The 25,440-nt window shown below is 38.2% G+C and overlaps 1 protein-coding gene across 9 annotated transcripts in view; it reads left to right on the top strand.

Annotated features, from left to right (window-relative positions):
* The window catches only part of Hectd1 (HECT domain E3 ubiquitin protein ligase 1), an 89,354-nt gene that overhangs the window by 30,163 nt on the left and 33,751 nt on the right, over positions 1-25,440 (top strand). For all 9 annotated transcript variants that reach the window (XM_048362194.1, XM_048362193.1, XM_048362188.1 and 6 more), the window contains exons 13-24: positions 2,510-2,732; positions 3,301-3,564; positions 3,675-3,751; positions 7,236-7,370; positions 8,417-8,563; positions 10,776-10,870; positions 13,896-14,001; positions 16,292-16,426; positions 18,482-18,621; positions 19,272-19,595; positions 21,536-21,702; positions 21,788-21,964. In XM_048362194.1, coding sequence (XP_048218151.1) covers positions 2,510-2,732; positions 3,301-3,564; positions 3,675-3,751; positions 7,236-7,370; positions 8,417-8,563; positions 10,776-10,870; positions 13,896-14,001; positions 16,292-16,426; positions 18,482-18,621; positions 19,272-19,595; positions 21,536-21,702; positions 21,788-21,964 — 1,990 coding nt within the window. The remainder of the gene's footprint in view (positions 1-2,509; positions 2,733-3,300; positions 3,565-3,674; positions 3,752-7,235; positions 7,371-8,416; positions 8,564-10,775; positions 10,871-13,895; positions 14,002-16,291; positions 16,427-18,481; positions 18,622-19,271; positions 19,596-21,535; positions 21,703-21,787; positions 21,965-25,440) is intronic.

Genomic DNA, 25,440 nt, shown 5'->3' with positions numbered 1-25,440 from the left:
CATAGCAGTTTTTTTTTCCTGGTACAGAATTCAATCTAGGAACACATACTGTAGTCTTCATGTTCCTCTGAGTCTTACAGCAGTTTGTCAATTTTTTTTTTTTTCTGTAGCTTTGGTATTTTTGAAGTAGGGAGACCAGTTAATGGGGCCAGAGCTTCATTTGGCATTTTCTTTGTAATTAGATTGTAATCATATTTCTTTGTAATTAGACTCAGTTTATTTATAATTGTAGGCATACTACAGATATGATATTCAGTTCTTCATGCATTATAAACATTTTCAGCAGTACATGGTATGTTTACCTAGTTGCTGATAATATTACCTAGGATTTGTTAATTAAGCTGTAAGTTTCTCTACCTTTTGTTTCTTTTTTTTTTTATTCTTGTTTCCATTTCCTGGAGTTCACTTAGGTAGTTATTTTATATGATCAAATGCGCATAGGCATTAGAATTTTTTTTTCTTTTGCCAGTCCTGGGGCTTGGGATTCAGGGTCTGACTACTGTCCCTGAGCTTCTTTGTGCTCAAGGCAAGCACTCTACCACTTGACCCACAGCACCACTTCTGGCTTTTTCTGTTTATGTGGTACTGAGAAATCGAACCCAGGGCTTCATGCATGCTAGGCAAGCACTCTACCACTAGGCCACATTCCCAGCCCAGCCTTGTACTTTTGTGTTCCTCTCCTAAGAATATCTTTCTTTGGTCTCACTGTGTGTAAATGTCTAGTCTTGTATAATTTAATATGTTCCAGTGTATATTAGATCTAGCTTCCGCATATGAGAGAAAACATGCGCCCATGTTCCTCTTGACTTGTTCTAAGTCCAACCATTTCCCTGCAGATGACATAGTATTTTTTCTGTTGGCTGTGTAAAATTCCATTATGTACAGATACCACATTTTTTGGATCCACTCATCATCTATTGTAGGGCATCTGGGCTGTTTCCATAGCTTGGCTATGTACTTTTTCTGTTAGTAATTAAGCAATTTGTAAGAACATAATTTGTGATTATATCAATTTCATTAGACTTTATTCAGTAATTTTAGTATTCATTTGAAAATTTTTGTGGTATTGAAGCTTTTGAATTCAGGACTCATACTTGGTAGGCAGGCACTCTACCACTTGAGCTATTTTCTCAGTACTCCCTCCATTTTTGTAACATGTATATTTTTTATTGCTATTATAAAGGTAATATACATTGGGGTTACAGTTACATAAATCAGGTAAAGAGTACATTTCTCCTCACATTTGGCTACTTATTTATTTGCTCAGGATTTGTACTCATGTCTGTTGTGAGCTGTACTTTCAGTCTAGCTTTTTTCCTTGTTAATTAGAGATAAGAGTCTCTTAAGACTCTATGGGATCAACTGTTTTTTGAGATGTATTATTTGTCTTACTCTGCCTGGCTTCTTTCACTTGATATGATATCCTTCAGCTAATGTTGCAAACAAACAGGATTTCATTATTTTATTTTTAAATGGCTGAGTAGATTCTCTGTTGTATAATTACATCACATTTGAACTCGGGGCCTGAGCTTGCAAGTTAGGCATTTTACCCCTTCAGTCTTGCTTCCAGCTCAAAGAATTTATTTTTCAAAAGCTTTTGTTATTTATTACACTATCATTATATAGTTTGGATTCTATTGATCTTATCTAAACTTCCATTTCTTAAAAAAAAATTTTTTTTTTTTTTGCCAGTCCTGGGGCTTGGACTCAGGGCCTGAGCACTGTCCCTGGATTCTTTTTGCTCAAGGCTAGCACTCTGTTAAAATTTTTGTAAAATTATTTATTTTTTGCCAGTCCTGGGCTTGGACTGAGGGCCTGAGCTGTCCCTGGCTTCTTTTTACTCAAGGCTAGCACTCTGCCACTTGAGCCACAGTGCCACTTCTGGCCGTTTTCTATATATGTGGTGCTGGGGAATTGAACCCAGGGCTTCATGTATATGAGGCAAGCACTCTTGCCACTAGGCCACATTCCCAGCCCTATTAGCAAGATGTGTATAGAGCTCTAATTCATTGATCTTTACCACTGTTCTTGAATGTGATATAATTGAGCTCTTTACTCATATGTTTTTTACTTAACGTTTTTAGGATTTAAAATTTTTTTTGGTGCTGGTTCTGGGGCTTGAATTAGGGCCTTGGTGCTGTCCTTGAGCTTCTTTTGCTCAGGGGTAGTGCTCTACCACTTGAACCACAACTCCACTATGGCTTTGTTGGTAGGCTTATTGGAGCCACAGTTCCACTTGTGGCTTTTTAGTTTATTGAAGGTAAGTGTTTCATGGACTTTCCTGCCTGGGCTGGCTTTGAACTATGATCCTCAGATCTTAGCCTCCTGAGTAGCCAGGATTACAGGCGTGAGCCACCAGGGCTCAGCAGGTAATTAGTCATGATACATATTAAATTACAGGCATCTGGATATGATGTTTAGAATATTTAAATTTTAAATTTGATTCATATTCATGTTTTTTAAATAATTTGCATTTGAAATAATTATTTTATTGAATAATTATACACAGGAAGATGAACCACAGGAAGATGCTAAAGAATTGCAGCAAGGTAAACCCTATCATTGGAGAGACTGGTCAATCATTAGGGGAAGGGACTGCTTATATATTTGGAGTGATGCTGCAGCTCTGGAATTATCTAATGGCAGTAATGGATGGTTCAGATTTATCCTGGATGGAAAACTTGCTACCATGTATTCAAGTGGTAGCCCTGAAGGTGGATCAGATAGTTCAGGTAATACTTTCTTTCAATTAAGCTACTGTCTTTTAAATTTCATTTTGCTGCTCATATTTTTACTAATATTGTCACTGAAGTAGCACATTTTTGATGATCATGGAAACAGTTTTATAAGAAAGAAAAACTGTTGTACTATAAAAACATTTTATATATACCTTTTGTTGTTTTGTGCTGGTCTTGGGGCTTGAACTCAGTGCACTATCCCTGAGCTTTTGTACTCAAGGATAGCACTCTAACACTGGAGCCACAACTCCAATTCTGACTTTTTGTTGCTTAATTGGGATAAGAGTCTTAGGGACTTTCCTGCCCAAGCTGTCTTCAAACTGTGATTCTCAGATCCAGCCTCCTGAATAGCTAGAATTACAGGCATGTGCCATTGGCGCCTGTCCATATATAATTTTTATTATAAGCAACTTAAATTGATTGGTAGGATCTTATGTGTGGTGCCCTAGACCTTGTATGTGCTGGGCAAGTGAACTACCACTGAAGTATGTACCTTAACCCCTAAATCATGAAATACTTGAGAGGATTGAGGTTTTTTAAAAACCATATTTTGTCTTTATAGAAAGCAGAAGTGAATTCCTAGAGAAACTACAAAGAGCTCGAGGGCAAGTAAAGCCATCTACTTCAAGTCAACCTATACTATCAGCACCAGGACCCACTAAACTTACTGTTGGGAATTGGTCACTAACATGCTTAAAAGAAGGAGAAATTGCCATTCATAACTCAGATGGTCAGCAGGCCACAATATTGAAAGAAGATTTACCTGGTTTTGTATTTGAATCTAATAGAGGAACCAAACATTCATTTACTGCAGAAACTTCTCTGGGTAAGTATGTAGCTATTGTAAATTTAGCAAGTAAGAATAAACAAATATGTTAAATTGTAATAAAGTATGTTCTGTGATTTTTTTTTTTTTTGGGGGGGTCCCTACCTCAGGTTCAGAATTTGTGACTGGCTGGACTGGGAAAAGAGGCAGAAAACTGAAATCTAAATTGGAAAAAACAAAGCAAAAGGTATATTGTGAAATGTGATTTCTTTCTCTTGTATAGTACTTGGTAAATTTTTGATAGGTTATAAGGTTTTTAAAGTTGGGCAATGGGGTATTTTTTTTGCAGGGGTGGGGTCATGGGCAGGGTCCTTGGACTTGAATTCAGGGTCGGGGTGCTGTCTCTGAAGTTTTTTGCTCAAGGCTAGTGCTCTACGACTCAAACCACAGTTTCATTTCTGGCTTTTTGGTAATTAATTGGAGATAAGAGTCTCATGGACTTTCCTGTCTGGGCTACCTTCAAATTTGTTGTAGGGAGCGGAGCTGACTGGATCTTCATTAGGGAAACATGGTAAGAAATGTTGGGGGGAGTAGATTAGGTCAACCTGACCCTGAAGTTCTGCTTCTGTAATTCGCCTGCTTGTTTGTTGCTTGCTGTACCCCCTGCATCAAGCCCCTACATCTGTGTCACACTTTTTAACTTTATAAACCCCAATTTGAGAGCTGCACGGGGTCATGGTGGCAGCTCGAGTCTGCACTGTGTCCCTGGCTGGTCAGCCTGCTTTTCACTGTCGCAGTTCAGCTCCCGAGTCTGTACTGCATCCCTGGCCGGTCAGTTGGCTTTTTTTTTTTTTGCCAGTCCTGGGGCTTGGACTCAGGGACTGAGCACTGTCCCTGGCTTCTTTTTGTTCAAGGCTAGCACTCTGCCACTTGAGCCACAGCGCCACTTCTGGCCATTTTCTGTATATGTGGTGCTGAGGAATCAAACCCAGGGCTTTATGTATGCGAGGCAAGCACTCGTGCCACTAGGCCATCTTTTTGCTGGAGACTATCTCTGAGTGGGGGACTCTTGGAGGACAAGGAATCTCTTCCCTTGAACCCCGTAACAAAGTTGTGATCCTCAGATCTCATCCTCATCCTTCTGAGCCATTGGTGCCTGACTTTGTTTTGTTGTTGTTGATAGTAGTATCTGAACTGCTCTTGAATGTTTTTTTTTTTTTCCTCCAGGCTGGTGCTCTACCACTTAAGCAATGCCTCTACTTTCACTTTTTGCTAGTTAGTTGGAATAAGGATCTCACACATTTCTGCCTGGGCTCACTTTGAACCTCAATATTTAGCTTTCTGAGTAGCCGGGATTTCAAACATGAGCCACCAAGGCCTAGCAACATATAGTACCTTCACCAGAATGCTTGAAGCCAGATGTGTTTCAGATTTCTCTTGATCTTGGAAAATGTACATGTTTATAATAAGATGCCTTGAGGTTGAGTTTTAGTCTAAAACCAGTATTTACTTGTGAGATGGTGGTATAACTCACGAGTTGAGTTCTTGCTTAGCATGCGAGACCCTGGGATGGATCCCCAGTGCTGTGATAAAAACAAAATACAGTTTATTTGCATTTCATGTATTCCTTATCTGAGGTAATTAGTCTATAGGTAATCATACAATATTTGTAATTAATGTATAAAGTAAATATATATATTGCACGAAGTGGAATTTTTGCCCTTGTGTTATAAAGAATTTCAGATTTTGGAGTATTTTGTATTATATCATCAAGGATCCTTAGACTATATGTTGTATTCACCTACCACATGTAGACTAAGAAAAGTAAAGTTCTATAACAGACAAATAATCAGGATGATCCTTGTCTCACCCTTATATTTTTGTTTTGTTTTCTTTAAAGCCAAACAAAAATATGACAAATAAAAACACTATTATACACTCCTTAAAAAAATAACCTTGGGCTGGGAATGTAGCTTAGTGGTAGAGTGCTTGCCTAGCATGCATGAAGCCCTGGGTTCAATTCCTCAGCACCACATATACAGAAAAAGCCAGAAGTGGCGCTGTGGCTCAAGAGGTAGAGTGCTAGCCTTGAGCAAAAAGAAGCCAGGGACATTGCTCAGGCCCTGAGTCCAAGCCCCAGGTCTGGCCAGAAACAAAAACAAAACAACAATAAAAAACAACCAGTGTTGAGGATCAAATCCGGGGACTTGGTAGACCATATGACATCCCTAGTCCTTGATTTGTTTTTCTTGAAATTAGTAAGTCAGTGCTCAGTCGGTTGTTATTCTTTCAGGGTATGAAAGTAGTACTTTTCAAAATACACTTACTGTAGGCATTAAAAAAAAAAAATAACAGGCCAGGCACTAGTGGCTCATGCCTGTAATCTGAGCTCCTCAGGAGGCTGAGATCTCTAACTAACCACTTTTTTTTTTTTTTTTTAAAAAAAGGCTGGAGGTGGAGTTGTGGCTCAAGTGGTAGAGTACAAAAGCAAGTACTTGAGCAAAAAAGCTCAGAGAGTTACTAAGCAGGCTCTGAGTTCAAGCCCTAGGACTGGTACCCACCCTCCCAAAAGAAAATTAACTATTTTAAGTAGATTTATTTATAAATTGTATAGGATATACTAAAATAGAATGGGACAGTATCAGTAAGTAGTTTAGGGAGTAAATTATTTCTGTTGTGTGTTGAAGTTATGATTAGTAGTTTATAATTAAAGTACAATGAAATAAGCTCTAAATTTGCATTATTTAAGCATAGTTAACAGTATTATGTGCTAAATTTCATTAGACCTTACCTTAAATTAGAAAATATACAAATGGTTTTTTCCAATGTCTTTATTTTAACTTCAGTGATTGTTCAGTAGAATCCAAATTGACAGTAAATTTTCTTCTTGTGCTGAAATATGTAAAATTATGAATGCCATCTATACTATGTGTGACTAATACTAGAAACCTAAGTTGTCTCCTAGAAAAAGAAAGTCAACTTTGACTGATTGACCTAGATAGAAGCAGTTAATAATTTTCCTTTTGATGATTTTTTTTTCCAAATTGGCTCAGCATGAACAAGCTAGAAAAAAGTTAATTAGAAAAAAGCTAGAACAAAGTTAATCTTTTACATAATTTGTAACTTTATTTTAAATATACAGGGATCCCTTACCTAACATGGGAGTTACATTCCAGATACCCCTGCCTAGGTGAAAATCCATGGAATAGCATTGTGTCCCTTGCTTACTGCAACTTCACGAATTTTCATCTATCACAGAAGTGTCTGGAATATAACTCCCTCAGTTGGTGAGGGATCATTATTTTTTTTTAAGCCTGTGATACAGTGAAGTTGCAATAAGTGAACCTCAATAAAATGAGGAACAAGTGTATTAAGTACTTCATCTTTATTTACCCAAAAAGAAAAACTGAAAGTTATTTTAGTAAATGTTTAAAGTCTGCTAGAGTACCCTTTTAATCATCAAAGCCTTTGACATAGGTAAATAGGAGTAGTAACCTTTTTTTTGAAATTTAATATAGCACAAACATCTTTTTTTGTTGTTTGTTGTAGTGCTTGGGATTGAACACTGGGTGTGACTCACACATTGTAGGTAAATAGTTGACAACTGGGCTGTATCCTCAGCCTCAAAAATCTTATTCTTTAAAGTCATACACTGACATGTAAAAGGGAAGAGTTGATAACATTATTAATTGTGGTGAAAATTCACATTTTCTTTTTCTCTTTTGGTATAGGTACGAACTATGGCTCGAGATTTATATGATGATCACTTTAAAGCTGTTGAAAGCATGCCTCGAGGAGTAGTGGTAACACTGAGAAACATAGCAACTCAGTTAGAGTCATCTTGGGAGCTTCATACGAATAGACAAGTACGTTAAATTTTATTGTTGTTGTTATTGTTTGTTTTGAGATATGAGGTCTTACCAGATAGTAAGTCTGACCTCAAACTCTGGATTGACCTGCCTCAGTGTAGAGATTACAGATGTGTGCCATCTTGCCTACTCTCATCCCTTTAAGCTTTGATGCCCAGTGAATCTGGCCTGCCTGATTTTCAATAACTTTTTTTTTTTTTTTTTTTTTTTTTTTTGGCCAGTCCTGGGCCTTGGACTCAGGGCCTGAGCCCTGTCCCTGGCTTCTTCCCGCTCAAGGCTAGCACTCCGCCACTTGAGCCACAGCGCCACTTCTGGCCGTTTTCTGTGTATGTGGTGCTGGGGAATCGAACCTAGGGCCTCGTGTATCCGAGGCAGGCACTCTTGCCACTAGGCTATATCCCCAGCCCTCAATAACTTTTTGAGGCAATAATTTGTTTATTTATTTGTGTTCGTGTACGTGAGAGGTTCTGCTCTTCACATGGGAAAAGCTAGTTAAAATTTTTAAAACTATTTTTAAGTGATTGAAGAATCAAGAGAAGAAAAATATAACACATGGGGAGGGAGGGGGGTATGAGGGACAAGGTAACAAACAGTACAAGAAATGTATCCAATGCCTAACGTATGAAACTGTAACCTCTCTGTACATCAGTTTGATAATAAAAATTTTGAATAAAAAAATAATAAAATCTTTTCATCTTACAAAAAAAAATATAACACATGAAGCTTAGATGAAAGTCAAATTTCAGTGACCCATAATATTTTATTACACATAACCATGTTCGTTTTGTATTTTACATGGCTACTTTCATGTTTCAAAAGTGGAGTTGAATAATCACAGGAGGTATATGGCCAGCAAAGTATAGAACATTTTTTTAGTGGGCCCTTATGAGAAAGTTGGTTGACCTATGGTAGAGATAATTGTCTATAATAATTCTAACTTTTAATTTTGTTTAGCATTTAAGTTATGTTTGTGATAATTACTATGATGTTACTCTTAAGTTATTGTTTTTAAAAATTGCTTTTGCTAATTTTTTTTCTTTTAGTGTATTGAAGGTGAGAACACTTGGCGAGATTTAATGAAGACAGCTTTAGAAAACCTAATTGTACTTTTGAAGGATGAAAACACAATTTCACCATATGAAATGTGCAGTAGTGGTTTAGTACAAGCACTTCTTACTGTTTTAAACAACGTAAGTTTATTACGTACCAGAAAAATGGAAGTATAATGGAGCTTTCAAAACTCTTATACAAAGGTTGTATAGACGGTTGTTAGTGTCACATATCCACACATGTATGTAGACAGTACATCCTGATCAACCTGTTACATCTGTACCATTCTACCATATCCCATTCCCTACATATTAAAACCATCTCAGAAGTGTGTTCTATTTCTGTACATGTAAACAAACTACTATGACCATATTCATCCTTGTTTATGTTCATTGTTAGTCCTCCTCTTTCCCATTGATAGCTGCCGTCTCAACTGAGCTTCTTTTATTTTCCAATTACTCCTTCTCCCCCCTTTTAGTGTACCAAGAGGCTTCATGTGGTATTTCAGAGAGATGCATATATTTTGTTCAGAATAACCCTCTCTATTGCTTTTTCCTTCTCACTCCAAAGAATAATGATTTAGGTTTAAAAATTACTTATGGCCACGTTTTTGAGTTTTTAGATTGCTTTTGTCAAGAAATAAAGACAAAGTGAATGTTAATATCTGTTATTTCTCTGGCCTTTAAGTTATATAATTATTTTAAACCAATTGAACCAAACAAATCAAATTTCTACAATTTCCCTATTACATGTAGTGTTTTGGTATGTAAACTTTTTCTTAAGAGCTATTATAATTCCTTGCTCTAATTTCCAAAATACATAAAATAGAATAATTCTATTCTATAACCTATTTTATTTTTTATTTATTTATTTTTCAAGTCAAAAGATGGATTTATTGGGGAAGTAAAAAGTACACTGACCGGCCAGGGCCACATCTCAGACTCGGGAGCTGGAACCACAACTGTAAAAAGCAGGCTGGCCAGCCAGGGCCACAGCCCAGACTCAGGAGCTGGGACCACGCACCCTATAACCTATTTTATAATATTGTACCTAAATTGTATGCATAAAATTAGCCAACAAAAGTTTAGGATTTCATATGAATATTTGGCAGGTGTTTAATAACCTTATTTTTCCTTCTATCTTTAATCTACTTTGAATGTTTTTATTAAAAATGTTTTTCTGTTAGCACTGGTAGGTAGCTCATGCCTAGATTAAGAGTCTGAGATCTAGGATCATGGTTCAAAGTCAGCCTGGACAAGAAAGTCCATGAGACTCTTCCTTTTTTTTTTTTGCCTGTCCTGCGGCTTGAACTCAGGACCTGGGTACTGTCCCTCAGCTTTTTTGTAAAGCTACCACTCTACCACTTGAGCCACAGCATCACTTCCAGTTTTTTTCTGTTTATGTGGTACTGAGGAATCGAACCCAGGGTTCATGCATGTTAGGCAAGCATTCAACCACTAAGCCACATTCCAGCCCCTCTGATCTTTAACCACCAAAAATGGTGGTTAAAGAAGTGGACCAGAGTGGTAGAGTGCAAAAAAGCTCGGGCCAGCATCCAAGCCTGATTTCTAGTTCCAGGACTGATACTTAAGAAAAAAAAGTTTTCTTGTATGTTAGTGAAGAAAACATTTCTTCATGTTTCAGTTTTTGATATTCTAATTTTTTTTTTTTTGGCCAGTCCTGGGCCTTGGACTCAGGGCCTGAGCACTGTCCCTGGCTTCTTCCCGCTCAAGGCTAGCACTCTGCCACTTGAGCCACAGCGCCACTTCTGGCCATTTTCTGTATATGTGGTGCTGGGGAATCGAACCTAGGGCCTCGTGTATCCGAGGCAGGCACTCTTGCCACTAGGCTATATCCCCAGCCCCCTAATTTTTATATTAATATTTATATGTGATTATAAACTTTAAACTCTTAGAAGTTTTCCTTAACTTCAGTGAATCTTCGTTTGTGAGTTGTACCATTAACATTTATTCCATTGACTAAAATCCTCGTTATAAATTATTCGTAACATCTTTGCGGTTTTTATTTTTTTCCTCATACTTGATGGAGTAAATCTTATAAAAATGGAAAGTACTCATTATGTAATAAGGAATCATTGTACCTACTTTGGGAATCACTGATTTAGCAGCATAGTTGCTGATTACCTTATACCATTGAAGAAAGGAAAAACATACATGCTAGTTATGCAAACCATACAGTGAAAAGAATTTTTATGAAAGATTGATTAATGATTTTACTCAAGTTGTATTGATGATTTGAAAAATGATATGTTAATATATATCCCATGAATTTCTGATAAATTTAAACAAGATCCATAAAAACTCATTTGTTCTTTTTACTTTTTGTTTTTAGAGCATGGATTTGGATATGAAGCAAGATTGTAGTCAACTGGTAGAAAGAATAAATGTTTTCAAAACAGCCTTTAGTGAAAATGAAGATGATGAAAGGTAAAAACCAGGGCCTGGGACTAGACATTAGTGTGCTTATTAGCCTATATAAGGCCCTTGGTTCAGTCCCCAGCACCCAAGTCAAAACATAAATTGCAAATTTCATTTAATTTTATGTTTGAAATATTTTCAGTTTGTACACTTCCCTAACTTAACTGTTTATACACATAAAAGGAACTCTTGAGTTGTTTTTTGCAAGTGTTAAAAAAGTAAGAGTTATTTTATACATAGTTCATAAATTTTAGGAAACTTTTTGAAAATTGTTTTATCTAATAGAATAAAACAGTTGAAATAACATGTTTGTTATGAATATAGCTGATTACTTACTGTTAAGCATCTGTTTCTGAAAGACAAAAGTGAGCTATATAGGGCGTTTGAGGCCAACTTGAGTTAGTCACTAGACTTTCAAAAACTCCACATTAGTGGAAACACTAGCTACATTTAATTTGAAGCTGTTAAGTAATCATTTTTAAATCTATTTTGTGTGATAAAGATTCTAGTTTTTAATTCTGGATGAAATGATGTGCTTTCTATCATTTTCTTCAAACCATAGGGGAGGAGGAGAACTGTTTTAGGTGTTGATGCAAAGAAATTGTTTAGCCAGGTGTTGGTGGCTCACACCTGTAATCTTAGCCACTCAGGAGGGTGAGAATTGGGGTGATCATGGTTTGACTTAGCATTCCATCTCATGTTAACCAGCAAAAACACTGCACTGGAGGCATGGCTCAAGTGTAAAGCACCAGCCAAACCCCCAAAGCAGAGAAAGTTCATGTCCCAGTACTAACAGAAATGAGAGAAAGAGAGAGAGAAATTGACTTGCTAGAGCGTAATCCTTGCCATTTTGGAAGAGTGAGATCAGAAAGATCATTGTTTGAGGACAACTTGTGGAAAAGTTTGCAAGATCCTATCTCAGCTAATAAAAAAAATGGTGTTGCTGAGTAGGTAAATAAGAGGATGGAATTGTAGTTCAAGCAGGCTGCAGCAAAAAGAGTCTACTACAAAATGAAATTTTAAAAGACTGAGAGCCTGGGTGATAAGATAGAGTACCTGTCTAGCAAGTAAGTTCCTAACTTGAAAGCTACTACTATTCCCCCTTCCCCTTCAAAAATAAAAAAGTAACAAAAACTCATAGACCAGACTTTTGAATTGAATTGCTGAAGCTGGGTCTTTATATTATACTCTTTTGCCTACTTCTTGAGGCCATGGAATTTATGATGTTAGTCGGGAGCCATGCTCCTCACCCTTTTTTGCTCTGCTTATTTTTATGAAAGGGTCTTGTGTGTGTGTGAGTGAGTGTCGGTGTGTCGGTGTGTGTCAGTCTTAGTTCTTGATTGCATGACTTGGCTGCTCTCCCTGAGCATTTGTGCTCAAGACTAGTGCTTTACCACTGGGAGTCACAGCTGTATACGTCCAGGTTTTTGGTGCTTAATTGGGAGATGAGAATCTTACTGACTTTCTTGCCCAAGCTGGCTTAGAACTGTATTCCTCAGATCTAAGCATCCTGAGTAGTTAGGATTTCAGGCATGAGCCACTGACATTCTTCCGCATCTTCTTTCTATCAATAGAGATGGAATCTCACGGACTTTTCTGCCCTGGCTGACATGGAATCTTGGTCCTTCTGATCCCAGCTTCCCACATAACTGGCATCACACATATGTGCCTATGCTCCCAGATACTGGTTGAGATGGGTCTTAAAATTTTTTTTACCCCAGCGGTGTTCAAACCATAATCCTTGAAATCTCTATAGCTATGATTAGAGGCACCAGCCATTGTACCTGGCTCAAATATATATATATATTTTTTTTGCCATTCCCAGGGCTTGGACTCAAGGCCTGGGCACTGTCCCTGGCTTCTTTTTGTTCAAGGCTAGCACTCTACCCCTTGAGCCACAGCATTACTTCTGCCTTTTTCTATATATGTGATGCTGAGGAATCGAACCCAGGGATTCATGTGTGGAAGGCAAGCATTCTACCACTAGGCCATATTCCCAGCCCCTCAAATCTTTTTTTTCTTTCTTTCTTTCTTTTTTTTTTTTTTTTGTGCCAGTCCTGGGCCTTGGACTCCCAAGCCTAAGCACTGTCCCTGGCTCCTTTTTGCTCAAGGCTAGCACTCTTGAGCCACAGCTCACTTCGGGCCTTTTCTTTTTCTTTTTTTACTTTTTTCTTATAATTTTTCTTTCTTTCTTTTTTTTTTAACTTCGGGCCTTTTCTATATATGTGGTGCTGGGGAATCGAACCAGGCTTCATGTGTATGAGGCAAGCACTCTTCCCACTAGGCCATATTCCCGGTCCAGATAGCTTGATTTCTAATGAGTACTTAACATGTATCTATCTATTTATTTGTCTACCTTATTTTGGTAGTACTAGGGATTGAACCCAAAACCTTACACATATTGGACAAGTGCTTTCTTGAGCCACACAGCCCTTTTATATATTTTATTTCTGAGGTAGGATTTCTGAGAACTAAACTTGAATTTGTCATCTTCTAGTCTCTGATTGATGAGTAGCTGAGATTAGACATGGGATCACACCTCGCCTATTATATTTTTGTGGATAGTAGTTTATTGAAATTATACTGTATTAAACATTTTGGCAGTTCGAAATGATTACTAGTAGTACTTAAGTATACTTGTCTTTATGGAAACATCTTTTTACATAATTTCCTTAAGTGGAATGATTGTGTTATAGAGGCTTTTCAATTTTCCAGTTACTTCCCAAGAAATATTATGTGAGTTTATACTTTGATATACTACCAAATATTTTCTTTCTTAAAACTTTGCTTTATGTTCTTTTTATGTAACAAATATTATAAACTCATTTAAATGTCAAAGCTTGTTTGTGTTGAATGTAATTGCTAATCTTAAATTATAAAAATAAAATATTCCTAAGTAAAGTAAACTGTTATGAGTATCTTTGACTACTCAGTAATTGTCTAAAGCAAACCTATGTTAGGTTTATTACAGTTTCTTCATGAACATTTATGTGTAATTATGCAAAGTTGTTTACAGTTATTTTTTTCTTCACAGTCGACCAGCAGTTGCATTAATTCGAAAGTTAATAGCTGTACTAGAATCAATTGAACGACTACCTCTCCATTTGTATGATACACCAGGATCCACATATAACCTCCAGGTAATCACAAAAAGTGCTAGGTGCTAGCTAGTATTACTGAATGAACACAGGAATGATGATTTGCTTTTCTTGGTTTTTTTGTTGTTGTTGTTGTTCCGGTGCTTGAACTCAAGACCTGTGTGCTTTATCTTAGGTTTTTTTTGTTGTCATGGGCAAACCTAGGGCTTGAACTTATGGCCTCGGCATTGTCTCTGTGGCTTTTTGTGCTCAAGGCTAGTGCTCTACCACTTGAGCTATAGTGCCACTTCTGGCTTTTATCTGAATAGGTTATTGGAGATAAGAGTCTCCTGGCCTTTTCTACCTGGCCTGGCTTCTAACTGTGTTTCTTAGATCTCAGCCTCCCGAGTAGCTAGAATTACAGTTGTAATCTTAAATTGGTACCAGGCTTTTTTTTTTTTTTTTTTTTTTTTTAAATAATGCTAGTTCTGGGGTTTGAATTTAAGACCTGGGCACTGTCCCTGAGCTTTTTTGTTCCAGGCTAGCACTCTACCCTTGAGCCACCGTTCCACTTCCTGTTTTTTTGGAAGTTAATTGTAGGCAAGTCTCACAGACTTTCCTGCCCTATCGGGTTTTGAACTGAGATTCTCAGATCTCAGACTCTGAGTAGCTAGGATTATAATCATCAACTGGCTTGATCCTTAGTGAACATATGAGTTGGTGAATAGTCTCAGAGACAGGAAATTATCTTGTTTATATGGTCCTAGGAGTACCAACATCTTTTATTATGCACGTTTTATTCAGGAGGTTGTACAAGATTCCAAAATAGGAAGGCTGGGAATGTGCCCTCTGTTCGTTTCATAGTCTAAAATTATACCAAAGCACACACAAATATTTAGTTATGTTTGTATAGGAATTAGATCTGTACATAAAATTTATATAGAAATGAAGCTTATTGAAGTGACTAGTTTTGTACTTGTTCACTAAAATGTACCGAATTAAGAAATTTTATATTTAAAAAGCTGATTATAAGATGGGCACTGGTGGCTCACATTTGTAATGCTAGCTATTCTCGAGGCTGAGTTCTGAGGATCATTGTTCAAAGCCAGCCCCGGCAGGAAACTCCATGAGACTCTTATCTCCAAAAAACTACTCAAAAAAGCTGGAAGTGGCACTGTGGCTCAAGTGGTAGAATGCTTGCCTTGAGCAAAAGAAGCTGAGGGACAGCTCCCAGGCCCAAAGTTCAAGCCCAACTGATGGGGGGGGGGGCGGTGCTGCAAGATACCACATTTCTGTTAGTGTTATAGTATAACTTCATTTAAACAATATTTCTGTTAGTGTTATAGTATAACTTCATTTAAGTTATGTCTATTGAAATTTTTTAGAAACTAGCTTTTTTTTTTTATGGCACTGGGGTTTGAACTCAGGTCCTCACACTTAACATGTGCACTGTACTACTTGAGCCACACCTACAGCACTTGATTTTGGTGGTAGGCATTATCATTATTCAGTGGACCTTTTGTTTTTGTGCAGGTCCTGGGGTTTGAACTTAGAGCCTGGGTGCTGTCACTGAGCTTTTTTTCCTCAAGGCTAGCACCCTTGACCCACAGTTTCACTTCTAATAGTGAACTTATATATATATATATATATGTATATACACACATACATACACACTATACACATATATACATACATATGTGTATGTGTATATTTGTGTGTGTTGTGTGTATGTATGTGTGTATCTGGGTGCTGGTGGCTCATGTCTGTATTCCTAGCTTCTCAGGAGGCTGAGATCTGAGGACTGTGGTTCAAAGCCAGCCCAGGCAAAATAGGCCATGAGATTTTTTTTATCTCCAATTAGCCACCAGAAAACTGCAAGTGGCATTGTGGCTCAAAGTGGTAGAATGCTAGCTAGCTAGCCTTTAGCTTAAAAAGCTCAGGGACAGCACCCAGGTCCATAGTTCAAGCTGTCCCTGAGCTCTTGAGCTCAAGGCTAGAGCTCTACCACTTTGAGCCACGGCACCACTTCCTGTTTTCTGATGGTTAATTGGATGTCAGTGTCTCATGGACTTTCCTGCCTGGGCTGACTTTGAACTGATCCTCAGCTCTCAGCCTCCTGAGTAGTTAGGATTACAGACATGCGGCACTGATGCCCAACTGTATTTATGCATTTTTTATTATTTTGTCTACATATATGTGTGTGTATGTGTGTACATGTATAAAAAATTTCAATTGCTTGTCCCATTATGATTATGCTTTATAAGTCTCAGTTATTGCAGTTATTTGATGTGTATCATTTTTACACTTCTAAAAAAGGAAATATATTTTTATAAAGACTATTAATTTTGTGCAGATACTTACAAGAAGATTGCGTTTTCGCTTGGAACGTGCACCTGGTGAAACTGCACTGATTGATCGGACTGGCAGAATGTTAAAGATGGAACCACTAGCTACTGTAGAATCTCTAGAACAGTATCTCTTGAAGATGGTGGGTTTCTGTCTGGCACAGACATATTGTACTTACTGTAGCTTGGTCCTTTTTTGGCCAGCAATTCTACTTTTCTTTACCACTAGTTGTATTTGTTTGTTTGTTTGTTTTGGTACTGGGATTTGAACTCAGTGCCTTACAATTGATAGGTTGACACTCCATCACTTTGAACCACACCTCCCACCCCACTAGTTGGTATATGGGAATGTGTGCCCATGTGTGCAGCTGTGCTAGGGCTTGAACTCTGGACCTCTGGCTTTTGCTTGGCTTTTTTTTTTATTTTTAATTTCTTTTTGTGCCAATTTTGTACTCAGATCCTGAGTGTTACCCCTGAGCTTCTCTTCTACCACTTGAGCCAAAGCTCCACTTCTGATTTTTGGGGGTTAGTTGAATGGAGATAAGAATCTCATGAACTTTCCAGCTCAGACTGGCTTTCTAACTGTGATGAACAGATCTCAGTCTCCTGAGTAGCTAGGATTATCGTAATGAGCCCTTGGAGCCTGGCTCCATATCTAGGTTTGAAGTTGGGGCTTGAGACTTCTTGAGTGGTTTTCTACCAGTTGAGTTACATCTCCAGCCTTCAACTTTTGCTGGTTATTTTGAAGGTAGAGTTTCACCAATATTTTTGTTTGGACTGACTTTGTACCCCCAATTCTCTGGATCCTAGCCTCCTGAATTATGATTAAAGGGTTTGGGCCACTGACACTTGGCCTAGTAAGTCCACTGTTAGGAATATATTTTGTAAAATAATGTTATATACTCTATCTTTTATCTCTAAATACCTTTTATATAAAGATAATTTGTTGTAACTACTTGTAATATTGAAATAGTTTAAAAATACCTAAATAATAAAAGAATAATTAAAGGAGTAATTTATTCATTTATATATTTTGTGTCAGTACCTAGACTTGAACTTTAGGGCCTTATATTTCCAGCTGTTTTGCTCATGCCTGGCATTCTACTACTTGAACCACACTTCTAGTCTGGTTTTTGCTGGTTAATTGGAGATTGAATCTCAAGGACTGCTTAGGATGAGTTCAAACCTGAATCCTCAGGTCTCAGTCTATTGAGTAGGCAAAATTATAAGTGTGAGCCAGTAGCACCTGGCAGTTTAAATTTTTTAAATTAATTTAATGGACAGATAATTATAACAGTTTTTTTTTTTTGTTTTTTTTTGCCAGTCCTAGGCGGTGAACTCAGGGCCTGAGCACTGTCCCTGGCTTCTTTTTTGCTCAAGGCTAGCACTCTGCCACTTGAGCCACAGCACCACTTCTGGCCATTTTCTGTCTATGTGGTGCTGAGGAATCGAACCCAGGGCCTCATGTATACGAGGCAAGCACTCTTGCCACTAGGCCATATTCCCAGCCCTAATTATAATAGTTTTAACCATTTGTTGTTCTTGTTGTTTGGTACAAGGTTTTTTTTTTTTTTTTTAATGGAAAGGGGATCATTTTTTTAATTCTAGTTTTTTTTTTTTTTTTTTTTTTTGCCAGTCCTGGGCCTTGGACTCAGGGCCTGAGCACTGTCCCTGGCTTCTTCCCGCTCAAGGCTAGCACTCTGCCACTTGAGCCACAGCGCCGCTTCTGGCCGTTTTCTGTATATGTGGTGCTGGGGAATCGAACCTAGGGCCTCGTGTATCTGAGGCAGGTACTCTTGCCACTAGGCCATATCCCCAGCCCTAATTCTAGTTTTTTTTGTTTTGCTTTTTTTTGTATTGCTCCTGGGGCTTGAGCTCAGAGCCTGCATTGTTTCTGAGCTCTTTTGCTGCAAGCTAGCACTCTTAACTACTTGAATTACAACTTAACTTTCAGCTTTTCAGTGGTTAATTGCAGCTAAGAGTCTCATAGACTTTCCTTCATGGTTTTAAGCCATGATCCTCAGACCTCAGCCTCCAAAGTAGCTGGGATTACAGGCATGAGCCACTGGTGCTTGGCTTTTAAATATTTTTAGTGAACAATTCTAATAATATAATTGACCTTAACAAATGAGGAAAAAAGTTTTAATACTTTAAAATAACATTATTAAAAAGTGTCTTCTATGTTTTCTTTGGTTTAGGTAGCAAAGCAGTGGTATGATTTTGACCGATCTTCATTTGTTTTTGTTCGAAAACTAAGAGAAGGCCAAAATTTTATATTTAGACACCAGCATGATTTTGATGAAAATGGAATCATTTACTGGATTGGTACAAACGCAAAGTAAGTCTTTTTGTTAGGTGACATTTTATTCACTTGGAAACTAATTTTAGGTTGCAAATAACATCATTAGCTATGCTTGTGTAATTTAAGGAATTTTATAAAATTACTTTTAATAAAGAAAACTGTGTCCTAAGTTGTTAATTGTAGAATTTTTTTTTTTTTTTTTTGCCAGTCCTGGGCCTTGGATTCAGGGCCTGAGCACTGTCCCTGGCTTCTTTTTGTTCAAGGCTAGCACTCTGCCACTTGAGCCACAGCGCCACTGCTGGCTGTTTTCTATGTATGTGGTGCTGGGGAATCGAACCCAGGGCTTCATGTACACAAGGCAAGCACTCTTGCCACTAGGCCATATTCCCAGCAATTGTAGAATTTTATTTACAGTAATATGTTTTGTTTTCTTGTCAGTCCTGAGGCTTGAATTCAGGGCCTGTGTACTGCCTCTGAGCTACTCTTGCACAAGGCCAGCACTCTACCACTTGAGCCACAACATCACTTTGTGCTTTTTCTTCTTATGTGGTACTGAGTGATCAAACCCAGGGCTTCATACATGCTAGGCAAGCCACATTCCTAGCCTTAGTAATATAATTTTGTTTGAACTATTGGCATTGCTTTAATATTGTTTAAATTTTCTATTTTTCTTTATTTTTGTGCAGAACTGCCTATGAATGGGTTAATCCTGCTGCCTATGGACTTGTTGTAGTAACATCATCAGAAGGACGAAATCTACCATATGGTCGATTGGAAGACATACTAAGTCGTGATAATTCAGCCTTAAATTGTCATAGCAATGATGATAAGAATGCCTGGTTTGCTATAGATCTGGGTCTCTGGGTGATACCATCAGCATATACACTTCGTCATGCTCGTGGTTATGGAAGATCTGCACTAAGAAATTGGGTTTTCCAGGTATCCAAAGATGGACAGAACTGGACTTCTTTGTATACCCATGTTGATGACTGCAGTCTCAATGAACCAGGGTTAGTTATGGTGTCTTTGCAAAATTGGAATCTCAGTGAAAAGTTTTGTTTAGTTTCATTTTATACTTCTTTATGAAATACTGGAACATAATCTTTCTAAAACGAATTTACTTGCTCTGTAGTTAAAGCATTAAAGAAATACCTTACTAAAATTTTGTCAGAAAGTTTAGGTTAAATATTTGTAGAAAGCTGAGCATATTTATTTTAAGACGGTCTATGTACACAATGGAAAGTAAAATCTAGTCCCTGATATGAGTATTCAAAAAATATCTGTGATTGTTGCTGTTAATGAAATTATGCTTTGACCAGCTTTTTTAATATATCTTTTACTAAAATCTACATATTGACTATATTCACACACACACACACGCACACACAAAGACACACGCTCTTATTTTGTTGGGAATCAAATTATGTGCTTTGTCTGGCCTTATACTTGCCAGGTAGACAGACTGTTACTGAGCTTTATCCCAGCAAATTACTGCTAATACATTATTAATATACTAGATTAATATTAATTATTAATATATTATCCAGTAATCTTTTCTCAAATTTTAATTTTACAAAATGGCTTTTTGTTGTTGCTAGTTTTTGTGCTGGTTCTGAGGCTTGTACTCGGGGCCTGGGAGCTGTGTCTGACCTTTTTTGCTAAAGGCTAGCACTCTACCACTCGACTTCCTTCTTTTTATTGGGTGCTTTACTGGAGACCTGCCTGGACTGACAAGATCATGATCTGCAGATCTTCCCTCCTGAATGATCAGGCATGAGCCACTGGTGGTGTGTGGCTGGCCCGTTTTTTGTTTTGTTTTAATTTATTAGAGATACTGGGGTTTGAACTTGGGCTTGCTAGCCATGTATTCTACCAATTGAATCATGTGTCTAGCACATTTTGCATTTGTTGAGAGCTCATTAGGGCATATTATACAAGTAAATTATGAAACGAGCTTTAAAAATTTTTTTTGCCAGTGCTGGGGCTTGAATTCAGAGTCTGGGCTTTGTCCCTGAGCCTCTCTAGAGTGCTCAAGGTTAGTGCTCTACCTACCACATGTGCCACTGTGCCACTTCAGCATTTTCTGTTTATGTGGTTCTGGGGAATTGAACCCAGGGCTTCATGCATGCTAGGCAAGCATTCTACTGACATTCCCAGTCCTGAAAGGAGCATTCTATCATTAGGATTAGCAGGTAATATTCTACAACGTCATATCTTTGGCTGTACTACCTTTGAACCCAGGACTTCTTTAAAACTTGGTTGGCTTGGGTGGCTAGTGGTATAACCCTTAGGCCATGCCTCTCCCCTGCTTTTAGTTATTTTAATGATGGAATTGCCTGGCTGGCTTAAGGCCTCATTTCTTCAGGATGCAGCTTCCTGAGTAGTTAGCATTATAAGAATGAGCCACTGGCCCCAAAGGTGTTCTTAAGGTTTTTAAGCTCTTAATCCTTCTCGTGAGTTTAAAAAGAAACAATTTTCCTCATGAAAGTATGTTTTATTTGCAAACTGATTTTCAATATTAATCTTAAATCATTTAATGTAATTAAATATTTAAGCATTTCATTTATTTGTTGTCTTCACTTTTTTCCATTTGTTTCTTTTTTTTTTTTGGCCAGTCGTGGGCCTTGGACTCAGGGCCTGAGCACTGTCCCTGGCTTCCTTTTGCTCAAGGCTAGCACTCTGCCACTTGAGCCACAGCGCCACTTCTGGCCGTTTTCTGTATATGTGGTGCTGGGGAATCGAACCCAGGGCCTCATGTGTACGAGGCAAGCTCTCTTGCCACTAGGCCATATCCCCAGCCCCTCCATTTGTTTCTTGATCTTTAAATTACTGAGTGCATGTGAAAGGTTTTCCTTAAGTTCTGCTATGTAAATAATTTGCCCTGCTTTGAAAGAAAACTTTTCATCCTGTTTTTTTAAAGCTTTTTTTTCCCCCTTCACCACATGTATAGATCAACTGCGACCTGGCCTCTCGATTCGCCAAAGGATGAAAAACAAGGGTGGCGACATGTGAGAATTAAACAGATGGGGAAGAATGCTAGTGGTCAAACACACTACCTCTCACTATCTGGCTTTGAACTTTATGGCACTGTGAATGGAGTATGTGAAGATCAACTAGGTAAAGAGGGGATATGGGTACTTTCCAACTTATGAAAACAATTATATGTCTAACACATGATTTGATGTCTATTTCTCTGTTACAGGGAAAGCAGCTAAGGAGGCAGAAGCTAATCTTAGAAGACAGAGACGTCTAGTACGCTCACAGGTTCTGAAATACATGGTTCCAGGAGCACGTGTCATCAGAGGCCTTGATTGGAAATGGCGAGATCAAGATGGCAGCCCACAGGGAGAAGGCACTGTCACAGGAGAACTACATAATGGTGAGTAGGTGCTTAGCACTTGTACTGTGGTCTCAGGACTATGTGTAAGAATTCCTAGTGGTTTTACATTAGATTGAAGAAAAAAAAAAGCCTAGAAATTAGAGAAAATTTTTAATTCTTGTTTTTTTCGTTGGTTTGTTTTTGTTTTAGTGTGTTGTGGCGCTCTAGCTCTGGGCTTGGCACTGTTGATGAGCTCTTTTTTTCTTCAAGGCACTCTACCACTTGATCCATAGAGCCACTTTCTGCTTTTTCTTTTTATTTATTTTTTTGCCAGTCCTGGGCCTTGGACTCAGGGCCTAAGCACTGTCCCTGGCTTCTTCCCGCTCAAGGCTAGCACTCTGCCACTTGAGTCATAGAGCCACTTCTGGCCATTTTCTGTATATGTGGTGCTGGGGAATCGAACCCAGGGCTTCAAGTATACGAGGCAAGCGCTCTTGCCACTAGGCCATATCCCCAGCCCACTTTCTGCTTTTTCTGTGATTAATTGGCGATAAGAATCTCAGGAACTTGCCTGCCTGGGCTAGCTTCCAACCATGATCCTCAGTTCTCAGCCTCCTGAGTAGCGAGGATTACAGGTGTGAGCCACTGGCGCCTGGCTTGGTTTTTTAATTTTTCTTCTTCTAGAAATGGTCATATTTTAAAGGGTTATCAGTGTGTCTTTGAGACATATTTTCTCCCGTTACTAGGCAGAGGTAATATCTTTGCTTGTTATATGTTCCGCAAATGCTGTGCCACTTGAACCAAGCCCCCTCTTTAGCTTTTTTGTTTGTTTGTTTTTTGAGAAAGAGTCTCAAAATAATTCCCTGGGCTGGCCTTACATCCTCTTGCCTCTATCATGTATACCTCTGGGGATTACAGGTGTGCACCACCAAGCATTTAAAAAAAAATTTGTATTTGGTGGTACTGGAGTTTGAACTCAAGGCCTTGGACTTGCTGTTGTTGGGGGGATATGTAGCCCAAGCTTGTCTTGAAGTACTGATCCTTTTGCCTCAGCTTCCTGAGTGCTAATATTAATTTTATTTTGTCCCGTTAGTCTAATTTTTTACTGTATATTAAAGGCATTCTTAAGAAAAAGGATTAATGTTCATACTTCCTTATTAAAGCATGGAACAAGAAATATGGCTTCTTTATCTTTTAGTAGATTGTGGATATTTCATTTATATTTTTGTTTACAGCTTAAGGAAGAGACTTAAAAATAAAGTTCTTTTTTTTTTTTTTTTTTTTTGGCCAGTCCTGGGCCTTGGACTCAGGGCCTGAGCACTGTCCCTGGCTTCTTCCCGCTCAAGGCTAGCACTCTGCCACTTGAGCCACAGCGCCGCTTCTGGCCGTTTTCTGTATATGTGGTGCTGGGGAATCGAACCTAGGGCCTCGTGTATCCGAGGCAGGCACTCTTGCCACTAGGCTATACCCCCAGCCCCTCATTTTTAATCTTTGAAATAGACAAAAATTTAGCAAAGTCCTTAATTAAAAAAAATTGGTATTAATGAGGTTTGAACTAACACTCTTGCATTTGTTAAGCAAGTGTTCTGCTGTTTGAGTCACAACCCTTCCACCCCTGCAATTTACTAATTGCTATTAATATCATGGCTGATACTTTTCACAACTAAAAAACAGACTTATTGGCAAAATTTTTCCTATCCATTTTTCTTAGCTTTAAAAAAAGGAACATGTTCATATTGTCAAGCTTGTACCAAGTTATTAAAGCAATATAAGTGACAGTGCTTAGGAGAACAATTAACATTCAATTATGCTAATTACATGTTATCACAATATATTTATAGTTCATGTGATAAACATTCACCTAATTAAACTCTGGTTTTACTGCTTTCTTTTTTTGCCAGTACTGGGGCTTGAACTAAGTACTCTACGACTTGAGCCACAGTGCCACTTCCAGCCTTTTCTGAGATGGGATTCTCACAGACTTTTCTGCCTGGGCTGGCTTCAAGCTATGATCCACAGATCTCAGCCTCCTGAGTAGCTAGGATTATAGATGTGAGCCACTGACACCTAGCTGATTTTACTGCTTTCTAAGTTTGTGTTTCTTTTTTTTTTTTTTTTTGCCAGTCCTGGTCAGGGCCTGAGCACTGTCCCTGGCTTCTTTTTGCTCAAGGCTAGCACTCTGCCACTTGAGCCACAGCGCCACTTCTGGCCGTTTTCTGTGTATATGTGGTGCTGGGGAATTGAACCCAGGGCCTCATGTATACGACCTCATGAAAACGAGGCAAGCACTCTTGCCACTAGGCCATATCCCTAGCCCTTAAGTTTGTGTGTCTTCTTCACATTATTAAATATATTTCTGTAGCATTAAATTCTATTTGAAAATCATTGATAATTCCAAGCAGGTTTATAATAAGACCAAAATTGTAAATATTAGTAAAAGTTGAGATGAGAGTAGTACTATTCAACTCAAATTTAGTGTGTTACTCATCAGTATTTCTAAGTCCATAGTCTATCTGATATTGTTTTGACGTATGTGACTAAGGGAGGCTAGTTAGGGATATAGGAATGTAATTAATTTTTACTCTGCATTTTACTTCTGAAAATTAGACTCTTAATTTTGGAATCTAGTGTTCAGGAATGGGCTATTTTACTGATCTTAAAAATGTAGACATTCAGGGGCTGGGGATATAGCCTAGTGGCAAGAATGCCTGCCTCGGATACACGAGGCCCTAGGTTCGATTCCCCAGCACCACATATACAGAAAACGGCCAGAAGTGGCGCTGTGGCTCAAGTGGCAGAGTGCTAGCCTTGAGCGGGAAGAAGCCAGGGACAGTGCTCAGGCCCTGAGTCCAAGGCCCAGGACTGGCCAAAAAAAAAAAAAAAAATGTAGACATTCAAGTCAGGTAGTCACTGGCTCAACTCTGTAATCCTAGGTACTTAGAGGCTGAGATTTGATGATTGTGGTTTAACTTAGCCTGGGAGAACATTTTTGTTAGACTCTTATCTCCACGTAACCACCTCCTACCCCCACCCCTCAAAAAAAGCCCAAAGTAGAGCTGTGGCTCAGGTAGTAGAGCACTGGCCTTAAGATCAGGGGCAGTGCCCAGGCCCTGAATTCAAGCACAAAAACAACAGCAAAAAAAAAAAAAAACCCAAACTAGAAATTCAGCTTTTGCATTATATTGAATGTTAGAGAATGTTCTATGCTTACAAATACTTATGCCAACCAATTTCTAATAGTGGCTGCTTTTTGTTTTTGTTTTACTATTTAACTGATTTTTACTAAGTTTCAGTTTGGTGGGCACAAGAGGAGTTGAGAGTTTGGTATTTGTAGACTTAGTTGTGCTTTGTATCCACCCTTTCTTGTTTCTACCAGAATGTTTGAAATATCAGTTAAAAAGACAATCTTAGGCCTTATATAAACAACTTATCTTCAGTATTTTTTCCATGTTATATGTTATATCTGTTTCCTTCCTGGAGAGTCTATGTTACAAGAACTATGCATTAATTCCTCTATTGCACAAATATAAAAGCAG

This window comes from Perognathus longimembris, chromosome 14, assembly GCF_023159225.1.
Source record: "Perognathus longimembris pacificus isolate PPM17 chromosome 14, ASM2315922v1, whole genome shotgun sequence".
In the NCBI taxonomy this organism is placed as follows: domain Eukaryota; kingdom Metazoa; phylum Chordata; class Mammalia; order Rodentia; family Heteromyidae; genus Perognathus; species Perognathus longimembris.
Note: the sequence above shows the minus strand (reverse complement) of the source record. Positions and strands in the feature narration are given on the sequence as shown.